The following is a 12,016-nucleotide window of genomic DNA, read 5'->3' as shown; positions in this document are numbered from 1 at the left end:
GATTGAGGCCTATAGCCCTACAAAGTACCAAGAAAGATGTAGTCACATAAGTGTGATTGAGACCCAAAGACCCTACAAAATACTAGATATGAGTATAAACTCAAATAAATCTGTCCCCCGAGATTTTCATCTCAAAAGGCCTATTTATTATAGTGAGTTGGAATGCTTGGGTTTTAGCTGTACTCACTTGGGTCATTCCCCTCTCGCCAAATCGGGAGGGCAGACCTGCTAAGGGTAAAAGCGTGCAAGCAAACAAGAAAAGTTTCAAGGGTTTGGATTTATATTTGTTTATATAGACAAGAGCATACTCTCCTATCTCTATGCTTTCCTCAAACACATAAAGCAAATTGTTCTTTTACCCAATGAAACTTAAGTGCCTAAGAAAATGATTAAAAATACACAATGTTTGTTTGTATATCCTTAGGCAACCTACAAAAACAACGAATTAGTAGTCCTGTGATTTGAGTAATAGATTCTTTGACAAGTGAGATCTTGGATTAACATTATGCAAAAACACAAGTTAGGTTGTAAAAAATATCAGAAAAACAGAGGACAAAAATGGGTTAGGATTAGTGTTGACAAATTCATATCAAAACACCCCTATGTTTTCATACGAGTAATCAGAAAGCAGAAACTCGTATGAGTTTTCTTGGTTATTTGTATGATAAATTACATAGACTCGTATGATGCAAAATAGAAACATGTAAGACGTCAGTAAGAAACTCGTACGAGTATTACCAAAAAGAAGAAAGATAGAAGATAGAAGCTCGTACGAGCATCCCCACGTGCCCATATGACAATTAGTAGATGCCCATACGAGCAATGAAACAGAATTGTCCTCTGTGCAATAAAAATTCGTATGAACTTTCGCACTGGAAACATAGCCTGCAACTTTTCAAAACACAAAAACTTGTAAAAACATCAAATTAGGGACGTGGGTCCCACCGGACGTGCCAAAATGAACATGAGGGAAACTAGGATTGAGAGGCAAATGGTTCGTTTGAATATAAACATGCATAAAACATCAAACAAATGCAACAAACACCATTATACCTCCATAGATCTCCACTTGTTCCTCAGATTGAGCTTGATGAAGTGAAGGCACCCCTTTGATTGCTCCACTTGATTTGCTCTTTTGCTTGTTGTGGATGTGGATTGCTCTCAAGTGCTCAACAAGAATGATGGATTTAAGATTTGGATTTGGATTTGGATGATGGATAGAAGGATTTGATAGAGGATTATGAGGAAATATGATAGGAGAAGAAATTGAAAGCATAAGGATAGAAGAATGGAAGACTCATTTTGAGAAGAAGAGATGCTCCAATTTATAGATTGGAGGAGGCCAATGGAAGGTCAAGATTGATTCAAGATAGTGGACATGAATCAAAGATGCATTGGAGAAATAAAAAGGAATATAAAATTCCTTGAGAAGAGGGGGAAAAGGAAATTTGAATTTCAAAATGAGGATGCATAGGGGGATTCAAAGAAATTTGAATTTCTTTGAGAGGTTCAAGATTGATGTGACATTAGTGGGGAATTTAAAATAGGAGAATAATGATAAGTGGGATTATGAGAGATTCTAGAGGAATTAATTAGGCTAAGTAGGATTAGAAAAAGTGATTTGTAGGAATCACTTTAGTTAGTTTAATTAATTGAGTGGGTTTAGAGGAAATAATTATTGGAGGGACTTTAGAAGAATAGGGAAATAATTAATTTATTTGATAAATTTATTATTGGACAATAGTGACAGGATTAATTAAGATAGATTTAATTAACATTGAGAAGAATAAGGATAGCACAATTAAATCAATTAATTATGTTGACAAGCTTAAATTAATTAAATATTGATTTAATTAATTTTAGGTGTCTACAAAAGTCCTTCAAAATAAAACCCCTAGCTCTAGATTCTTTCATGATTTGCCATAGGTCCATAGCAAATAGATCCCAAAACTTTTGAAAGAAAGCCGCTAGAAATCCATTTGGCATCGGAGCCTTATCGACACCTAAATAAAAAAGAGCCATCTTCACTTCTTCCATAGATACCTTACCATCAAAAAATGATTTTGAATGTTCGAAATGCAATTAGGGATGATCTCTAAAAAGTTCTCATCCACCAACCATTGTGGATCCTCCTCCATAAGCAATTGCTGGAAGAAACTCACTACTGCTTCTTGTATATCATTTTGATTGGAGATAACAACACCTTACAAATTATTTATGGAGAAGATCTTGTTGTTCGATCTTCGCACCTTCACCGAATTGTGGAAGAACTTGGAATTTATATCCCCATCTTTGAGCCAGGTTTCCCGAGACTTCTGCCTCCAAAAAATCTCTTCCCTCGAAAGCACCTCCAAATATTCCTGATTAAGTCTTTTCTCCTCCGCAAAATCCAATTCTAACATACCATCCTGAATAACCCAATTATGAAGGATTTACAAGTCTTTTTCAATGGCAAGTTTCTTAGTAAAAATATTTTTGAACTTTTCTCTATTCTATTTCTTTAATGACTCTTTTAAAAATTAGAGTTTCTTGTAAAAAATGAAAGCATGATTACCATACCAAATTGGAGAGTTGTGCCACCAATCCTCAATTAATTCTCTAAACCCTTCAGCCCTTAATCACATCATCTCAAATTTAAATGATCACCTTACATGAGGTAAATCCTCTTGAATGAGAAGACTAATTGGATAATGATCTGAACCATGTAACGACAATATAACAACTTCAATCACCCATGACTTTGACATCCAATCACCCGCAAGGAAAAAGCGATCCAGTTTTTCTGCAATGTTAGAGAAACCAACTCTCCTATTAGTCCAAGTGAATTCCCCTGCCTTGAATTTGACTTCCACCAGTTGCTCTCCAAAGTGAAATCACTAAAATCTTGTTGTACCTAACTAAAATGAAGAGAACCACCCTTCTTTTCCAGAGGAGAGAAAGTGGCATTAAAGTCCCCACCTAGGACACAAATTTGATCCTCTAGAGTTGCAATTATACCTCCCAATTTCTCTCAAATCCTCCTTTTATCAATAGTACTAGTGGGCTTGTATACATTGAACAACTCAAAATTACTATGCAAAGCTTTCGAATTAACTCTTACCCATTGCCAATGCTTTTCCAATCTTACTCGATTGATAATTATTGTGTCTTCATTCCATAGGATGCCCAATCCTCCAAAGGCTCCATTGGCCTTAGAGAATACACCTCTCCATTTATAAAAAGTCATTTGAAAAGCATGAATATCATCAACTTTTAATTTGGTTTTTTGAAGCAGCACCATGTCTGGACATTCCTAATCAAGGCCTCTCTTGATCAGTCACCTTTTGTCAGGGGCATTACAACCCCTGATATTCTATGAAAGGCACCTCATTGCCTTCAGGAAGAGTCATAAGCTCTTCCCAATCTGAGTTTGTTTTGACCTTTTTCTGCACCTTCCATCTCAAGCCTCTCCCTATTAGATTTTGCACCTTTGGATCTCTTCTCCCCTATTTTTGGTTTAACCTATTTAGAGTTAGTTTGATTTAAAGATCCCTTTTCAAGTAAGCCCACTTCCTCCTGCATTCCAAGGTTGTCAATATTATTAATCTGATCCTTTGACTCTTGCATATCCAGACCCTCTTTTTTTTTTTTTTTTTCGGTGAGTACATATCCCGACTATCTTCATCCATGAAGTTGAGGGTCCTTATAGGAGAGATTTGAATATCTTTAAAAATTTCATCATCTAACTCCTCCAACCCCTTATCATCCTTACCTTCTCCCTCCTCCAGGTCTATATTGAAGAATCGTGTGTTCTCATCATCACCTGCAAGTTCATTTGGATTCAGACCTCAATTCTAGTAAACCTTGTTAAGAACTTTAATTTGAGGGGATTCCCCTAAGTCCTCCTCAAAACGAATTTCTTCAATATGAGGCATTTGATCCCTAACTTGCTCTCTAAGAGGTTCACTATTAATTCTTGGTACCTCCTCTGAATCTTTTTGTTGTTGTGCCTCTGAACTATCTAAAGCCAACACGGTTTCATCAGCCTCTAGATTACCATTCAGATCTAATCTTCCCTTTGCTTTTTGATCCTTCTTTCCTAAATCCAGGGGGTCGTTCAAACTTATAGGTCTATGATCCTCTTCCATATGAGGTTCTTTCCATGCCATATTTAGATATGAAATATTAACATTTTCTTCATTTTCTTTCTCCATCTCCATACAACTTGTTTCCTTGTCATGAATAGTCCTCTCCTCTGACGAATCACTTGTTCCTCCTTCTACCACTTTATCATTTGATTCCGACAGTCTTACAAGAAAATCCTATAGCCGATTCTAACAAAGGTTCTTCCCCTTTGTCGTATTATTACACTCTACATCTGAGTTCCCTTTCTTCTTGCATAAAGCACAAACATCAATCAGGTCTTCAACTTCAATAGGTTGTCGCCACACTCCCTCCCCAAATTTCAACTCTATGAATTGCGGGAGTGGATGCACAAATTGCCATTGGATACAAATCTTGGCATACATACTGAACTCATTGACCTCTAGAGCTTCATCAACTTTTAGAAACCCTCCCAACTTGTCACCAATTACCTTTAGGGTTTCTATATCCCATTATTCATGAGGGAGATTATATAGATGTATCCATAATGGGGCTATGTTAATCTCCTCCTTATTAGGGTCAAAATTCAGTCTCCAATCCTTAATACAAAACCCCTTCCCTCGCATAAGAAATGGACCACTATTTAAAATCCATTCCTTATCCTTCTCACTAGGGCTAATAACTAAATAAAACCCATTTAGAAGGTTTTCAAAACGCAAGCCTCACCCCAGTTAGTGTCTACCCACAACCTAATCCTAGAAAAGGCAGGCCAATCGCCATTCCACTTCATGAAAAAAGCTCTACTTTTTAAAATTTGTACTGAGACCTTCCATTCATGATTATCAATAATTATTGAAACCACAGTCACATGTTCCAAGATTTTACATACCTTTTTAACCTGCTGCTTCGGGCTTGCCGACTTTGGCCTCCAAAACTTCTTTTCAATCGATTTAAAGTCCACCCGTGGTCCTGAATGGATTGAAGCGAAACCACATTTGTTTCTTTCCCAATCTCTATCTCTATGAATAAAGTTTTTATGCCCTTCACAACATGAAACTGCCAATTTTCCTGCCCCTTCCATGCCCTAAATGGAGGTTGCCACTCCCTGTTGTGATAGCCTTCGATCCTTCTACCTCTGTAATTCCAAACTTGCCTTTGACAACCTTCTCTGTGAAACCCTAGCTCTACCATAATAATTAAAACAATTTTAAATAAAATGAAAAAAGAAGAAGAAGAAAAATTAGAATTAAATAAAGTTGGTTCTTTATTTTTCAATATTTTTTGTTCTTGTAATGGCAAGGGTTGTTCTTTAACTAGTTATTAATAAAAATCAAATGAACAAATCAAAATGGAGAATTTTTTCTACCAAAAAAATTATTAATCTTTATTAAAGTATAAATGCAAATTTTTAAATTAAGAATATTAAGAAAAATAATTATCTTCAATTTCATTGGTTCTTAAACTTGAGGCAATATGGGAGAACTTTCTATTTTGAATCTTTTTTAAATATTGCATAATCGTTTTATGCTTTATTCCCTTAAAATGTTGAGTCAAATGACTAAATTAATTAATTTCCAATTTTAACCAAAAATAATAATTTTTTCAAAAGAATAAGTATAAAATAATGAGTTTTAATTATTTGGAAAATATTAATAATTTTTTTCTTTATATTTAATATTTAAAAATTTATATATTTTTTAATATTTCATAGTAAATTATCTTTTAATGGCTTTTTAGATATGATTTTTATTAGGTGAAATAGGTTTTTTAGATATCATTAATATTTTGAACAATTTAATTTTTAAGTTGTTGTGTAGAAAATGATTTTTTGGATTATTTTATGTGTAGAAAATGATTTTTTTGGATTATTTTATGTGTAGAAGATGATTTAACTATTAAAAAAAAAATATTGCTTGACAAGATTATACATTAAAAAATGTTATTGATTATTAGTACTTTCCATAGGCAATACTATTGCATTCATTGAAGCAATCAATCAATTAGTTTGCACCAATCTAAATTGATTTTTATTTTTGCTTTCAAAATAAACTTGGTTTTTGTAAAGTTGAAATTTATATTTTTAAATTTAAGATATTGCATAAATTATTTATCTACACTATGATTGATTTAAAAAAAATGGTATTATAGGAGCAAATTTTACACCAATTTTTTTAGGAATGATAGATTTCTTTGAATTTTAAAAAAAGAAATGTTTATTTTAAATAGTTTTTTTATTATTTATTATTTATAATATTGTAAAAAAAATATATTTCTAAATAGATATATAAATTTTAATAATTTTTTTATGTCAAAATATAGATAATAAAACCAATTATAGGGATTTGATTCCATTTAAATTAAATCAAATAAACAATTTAAATAAATATTTCTATTAAAAAATAATAATTATTATATGTATTCTTTATAATTGTATTTTATATATCTTTTTGAAATTATTCTATTTTCTAATACTTTTTTAAAATCATAATTTTTTTTTTATCAATAATTATATCTATTTTATTGATATTCAAAACAAAGTACATAAGTTGTAGTATCATTTATACCACATCACAAAAAAACATTGCCAAAATTTGCTCCAAAATGATGTCCATAATCTGACAAAACATCAACCAAAACCCTACCCCCACCTACCAATATTTTTCCCTATACACCCATTTGTACAATTTAGCAATTTAAAATATATAACCATCAATCAAGTAATTACATAAACGAGCTTTAGACAAAAAAAATGTTTTTCTTTTCATTTCTTCCTCACTACTTTCAAAGGCCCATTAACCCACTAGTCTTTCATCTCGAATCTTGCTCATGGTTCTTCCTATGGCCCCGCCTTCCTCTTTCATTTGGCTCGCTCTTGTTCTTTCGCATGTTTATGTCATGTGTTCATCCTTGTTTGTCCCCTATGCCTAGTGAGTAAATGATATTAGTTATTGAGGAGTCTCCTCATTTGTGCCCTTGGCCACCTCTGTAGGCATAAACCTTGCCCTCGAAATTTCCCTTTCCAACATCGAATCCAGATCATATAGCCAATCATTTTTCACACAATCCTTCAACACCCATTCAACATCTTCTTTCCATTTAACCTCCAATGCCCATGCCACCACCATTGACAGGATATCTATATTTGTCTTGTACCTATGTGATGCAAAGTCAACAGGGAAACTTGGTGTTATTAGGCCTAGACACACACACTAGGCTCCACTTACCCCTCAAGAAAAGATTTGAGGTTTCTCAATGCAAGAAAAGACATCACGCCAAATTTGTGTAACAAGATCCATCTATCAACCCCTTAAGCCCAACACCTATAAGGCTAGGGTATCACCAAACACATGAAATGAACTCACCAACTTGTGCGATAAACCATAGGGTTTCTTCAACACACAAATGCACAAATTCAATAGGTTTTAGCAACCCATGAACCCTTCAACCATGATTGTCTTTGTTGGGTTATCGAGGAAGGCCTAATTGCATTAGGTTGACCTAGTAGGTTTTTGGACCTTAATTCTCCAGACTCACAAAGGACTTCCCAAAAAAATGGAGGTTTTAGACACCCTTTTGTAAGCTCTTCAAAACTCCAAAATTTCAGATTCCAACCCTCAAGGTAAATATCTAAACCCCAAATCAATCCTATTAGGTCTATAGGCCTAATTGGACAGGTTTGCAAAGGAAGTACACCATCGATGGCTTCCCCAAGTTAGGTTATGGTTTTGAAAGTGTTGTCTTACTCTAAAAACACCAATTCAAGTATTGGTTTGGTTGATCCATCCCAAATTTGCACTGTATGCATCAATTTGCTTCTCAACACAGGTCGGTCACATGAGGATGCCCCGCTAGGGTCAATGTTTTCTCACACTTCTCCACACTTTCCTACACAAGGGTTTTAAAATAATAAAATACATCCTCTAAAATTTTCTTTCCCTCAGGGCCGAAAGTCTTCCATAAGGGAGAGTCAAGTTAGAGGCATTTGAACATGAAACCCTGGGTGAGAAGAGGGTTTCAGACTCGGTAATAGAGATCTATCTCTAGAACATCACAAAATCCACCAAAATGAATGCCACCAAAACCAAAATTATCTTAACACATCCTACTATGTTTCTATGCACAGCTTACTACATTCCCAATCAGACAATACCACAAGAATTGCACAAAGAATGTGAAATTACAAGAAAATGTGTGTTTTCATTCATCTTCAATCTCCAAACTTTCTCTAACCTTCTCTAATTGTCATGTCTTTGGCTTTGTGGGACTTATATGTGTCTCGACTAACTCCCCCAACTGATTTTTGAAAGTTCATGACCGTTGGGAGGAGTGGTTGGCCGAAAGGCAAAGGTTACATTATGTTGTCAAGAATGTTGCCAATCAACATTCTTGTCAACTTGACAATTTTGATCATCCACATTAACAATCCGACTAATTTGGACTCCACGTGATCCAAAGTGACTCAAAAAGACTCAAAACTCTTATTCCTATTCATTCTTGACCCTATTGACTAGATTTGACCATGTAGGCTTATAAGTGCCAAACATGTCAATGGCCTTACAAAGTGGGTCTTATTACAAAACAAAAGTTCAAAATCAAAAGAGGTCCATACTCGGGACCTTGACACATATGAAAACCTAGTTACATCCTTATACTCATGGCATACCATGAGTGATGGTTTGGTTTGAAGGTGCTCCTGCACCACTATGTTTAATCGTTAAAAACTCTTCACCCAAAAGGATTTCCATGATTTGAATGAAAATATCTTCATCAAATGTGAAAAGATTTTTCATTCTTTTCTTAGTGACTTTGTCCATAAATGCTAATTGTTGCCTTGGGATAATCAAGGGAAAGATGACCTCCATTTAAAATGCAATTGCCACCCATCCTCAATTGTGAGCACCAAGTGCTATCCATGTCACATCACCCTACTACCACCCTTTCATTAATAACTTTTGAAAATGGCGACATACTATTCGAACTCAGAGATCGAGCTCAAGATTATAAAAATCTTCCACTGTACTTTCGACCCATCAGCAAGAGTCACTGCCCATTTGGATAACCTATCTGTCACGTCATTCCTTGATCTCATCACATGCCCAACTTCAAATTCCTCAAAAGTTTCTAATAAATGCTTGGCAATTGTTATATATTTATTCAAATTCCAAGCATGTATTTCACCCTTTTTTATTGCATTAATAATAATCAAGGAATCTTCTTCAAGTTGTATTTTTAGAAACCCAAAATTTTCCCCATTTTCAAAGCTTCAATAGCCACCTAAGCCTCAACTTCATTGTTCATTCCCTTAGCAAGTTTTGAAGCTCCAATTGCTACAATATTGCCCTCCCAATCTCGTGCCACAAATCTAGCTCCCGATGGTCCTGGGTTACCCATTGAGACCCCATCAAAGTTAATTTTATATCATTCTTCCCTTGGCTTGGACCACTCCACCACCTTCACCTTCTCGAATTCTGGATTAGCTTGAGCAAGCCCATTAACAGGCCAATTTTTTAATCATTTTAATATATACAAAATAATTTAATAACTTTGAATCATAAATTTAAATATTTTCCGTTAAGTCATTAGTCTATTTTCATTTTAATAATTATTAATAGTTATTTTATTAAGATCAATTATAATCAATATTGCATACATATAATTAAAATAATATAATATTACACTACAGATTAATAATTAAATTTGTGATTAATTTTATTATTAATTATAATTATATAATTTTTTAAAATTAAATTAAGATTACGATCTTAAGAAAAATATATATATTCACTATAAAATTTGTATTAAATTATAAGTATTTATATTATTTTATTAAAGTAAGAGTTTTTTTTTTTTAATCAAGTGCTATCAAGATGGGGATAACGCCCTATATTGATGAAAAGATAGTTACATTATGTGGATATACAAGCTTACTCCCTACCAACACAGAACACACAACCTAACTAGAACATAAACACCCTAGACCTGAACAACCCTCTAAAGGAAAACAAAGTTATAGAAGCCTCAAGATGGTTGCCAATCGCTCTCCCATGCTGCCCACCTTGTCTATGCCAGCCTTTGACAACCAACTATCATCTCTCTCCATCATTCTTCGAAAGGGATTGAGGTTTGCATTTGTGACACCTGATCTGAAAACCTCCCAAGCCTCTGCCATAAACTCCCTCTTTCTATTTGTCTCAGCAACCACCGCCAACTGCTCTTCATCTTCTGAGTCCGAACAATCAAGATCTATAAGGAAGCAAGCTGGGTTAAAGTACGAGCCCAAAATGCTTGCCCACTCCTCCTCTACCTCCATTAATGTGGCACCCACGAACGTCGCATCCTCTTCCCTCACAAATCCTGCAATTTTAACCACACACGCCTCCTTTGAAGGCATAACATCGACTAGGAGGCATAAGACTATCTCGTATAAGAACCCATCACACTAATGTTGATCAACACTTAAAGCATTGACAACTAGCTCTTGAATAGCAGATTGACCTTCTGGCTCAACTTTGAAGAGTCGAGCACATTGCTCTTCCATGGTTTCCTCACGGCAAATACAGCTTAACCCAAAATGGTGAACCATTGTTAAATATGGATGCATCCTGTTCTGCTTCTCACTTAAATAGACCAACCTTCTCTAGATGGTTCTACTTTCACTGCCATCTAATCGCCCACCTGCTCTGTCCTTCTCATAATCCATGGTCACATGCTAAAACCATTCTCAAAATATCGTCGAAAATCTTGTCCTTAGTCACGTAAATCTGCACTGTTAGATGTGGGTCTCTCCACTCCCAACACACCACCAGAGAATCTCCTCATCTGATTCCCTTCCTTGGGATTTGCACACTGTCGTTGTGCAACATCTTTTGCAGCTCTGTAAGCTCATTCTCTGTCGGAGATATGACTATAGTCCTAGCCTTAGATATTCCTGTGTTTGCAAGATAATCTGCCACTTTATTGCCCTCCTGATAAATGTGCCTAACTTGAAAATCTTGCAATTTATTAGTCAAGAGTTTAATCCTCGGTATCCACCCATCTAATCTCCAGTTTATGAAGCCATTTTTAATGATCCCATTCAATATTATTTGGGAATCACCCTCAATCATAACTTTCGTACATCCAAGGGAGCAACTCAATTTTAGCCCTTCCTCTAGCGTTGTGATTTCCGCTATATTATTTGTCGCTACGCCCACAGGGCCACAGATAGCCTTGACTAAACACCCTTCCTCGTCTTTGATAACCACACCATACCCTGGTACTCCTGGGTTCCCTCTACTGGCCCCATCGAAATTTAATTTCTTCCATTTGGGTGGAGGTGGTGTCCATCCAAGAGCCAATCCCAACATTGCTTAGTGAACAAGTAGTCGTACAATAGATGTTCTGTTGTTTCTTCATCTTCCTTACAAAGGACACATCTGTTGGGCCCTACTATACCTATTGTTTTGAGTCTCTCACTTGTTAGAATCCTACCATGCAAAGCAATCCAAAGGAAGGCTCCTGCTTTAGGTAAAACTCTTTTGTCCCAGCACAATACGGTGGGCCAATTCTTATTTACTTGTTGCTTTCTTTGAAGTTCGTACCCCAGATTAACTCTATATTTCCCTGATTTTGCTGCATTCCATAGTAAATAATCTTCTTCATTTGAAACAACGGTCTTTTTGCTTTCAAGAATTTCCTCCAGCTTTGACTTATTTTCGCTTGGTCGATCTCCTATCTATTTCCATGAAATTGGTGCATTAATTGAGTGGGTCGAGTCTGTAATCTGCCACATAAACTCCCATTTTTGCCGCCATTTGATTGATCCAATCATTGTCCTCAATAATTTCTGTCAATGCAGCCTCCCCATTCCAGGAGTCTCTCCAAAACTTGGCCTTTTTCCATTGCCTATTCTGCAAGTGAGATGATCTGTTATTATCTTCCTGCTTTCCCATAC

The 12,016-nt window shown here is 35.3% G+C and overlaps 1 protein-coding gene across 1 annotated transcript; it reads right to left on the bottom strand.

The window, feature by feature from the left end:
* Positions 1-10,898: 10,898 nt before the first annotated feature.
* Positions 10,899-11,429, bottom strand: LOC131858463 (uncharacterized). Its single transcript, XM_059211703.1, has one exon. It carries the CDS (start codon positions 11,427-11,429, stop codon positions 10,899-10,901), a length of 531 nt encoding a protein of 176 aa, XP_059067686.1.
* Positions 11,430-12,016: the final 587 nt, after the last annotated feature.

This window comes from Cryptomeria japonica, chromosome 9, assembly GCF_030272615.1.
Source record: "Cryptomeria japonica chromosome 9, Sugi_1.0, whole genome shotgun sequence".
Classification (NCBI taxonomy): Eukaryota; Viridiplantae; Streptophyta; class Pinopsida; order Cupressales; family Cupressaceae; genus Cryptomeria; species Cryptomeria japonica.
The sequence above is the reverse complement of the archived record's forward strand: the minus strand, read 5'-3'. Positions and strand labels throughout refer to the sequence as shown.

Excerpts from the sequence above, each read along its gene's own strand:
- LOC131858463 (XM_059211703.1), bottom strand. The coding sequence starts at position 11,429 with ATGTTGGGATTGGCTCTTGGATGGACACCACCTCCACCCAAATGGAAG.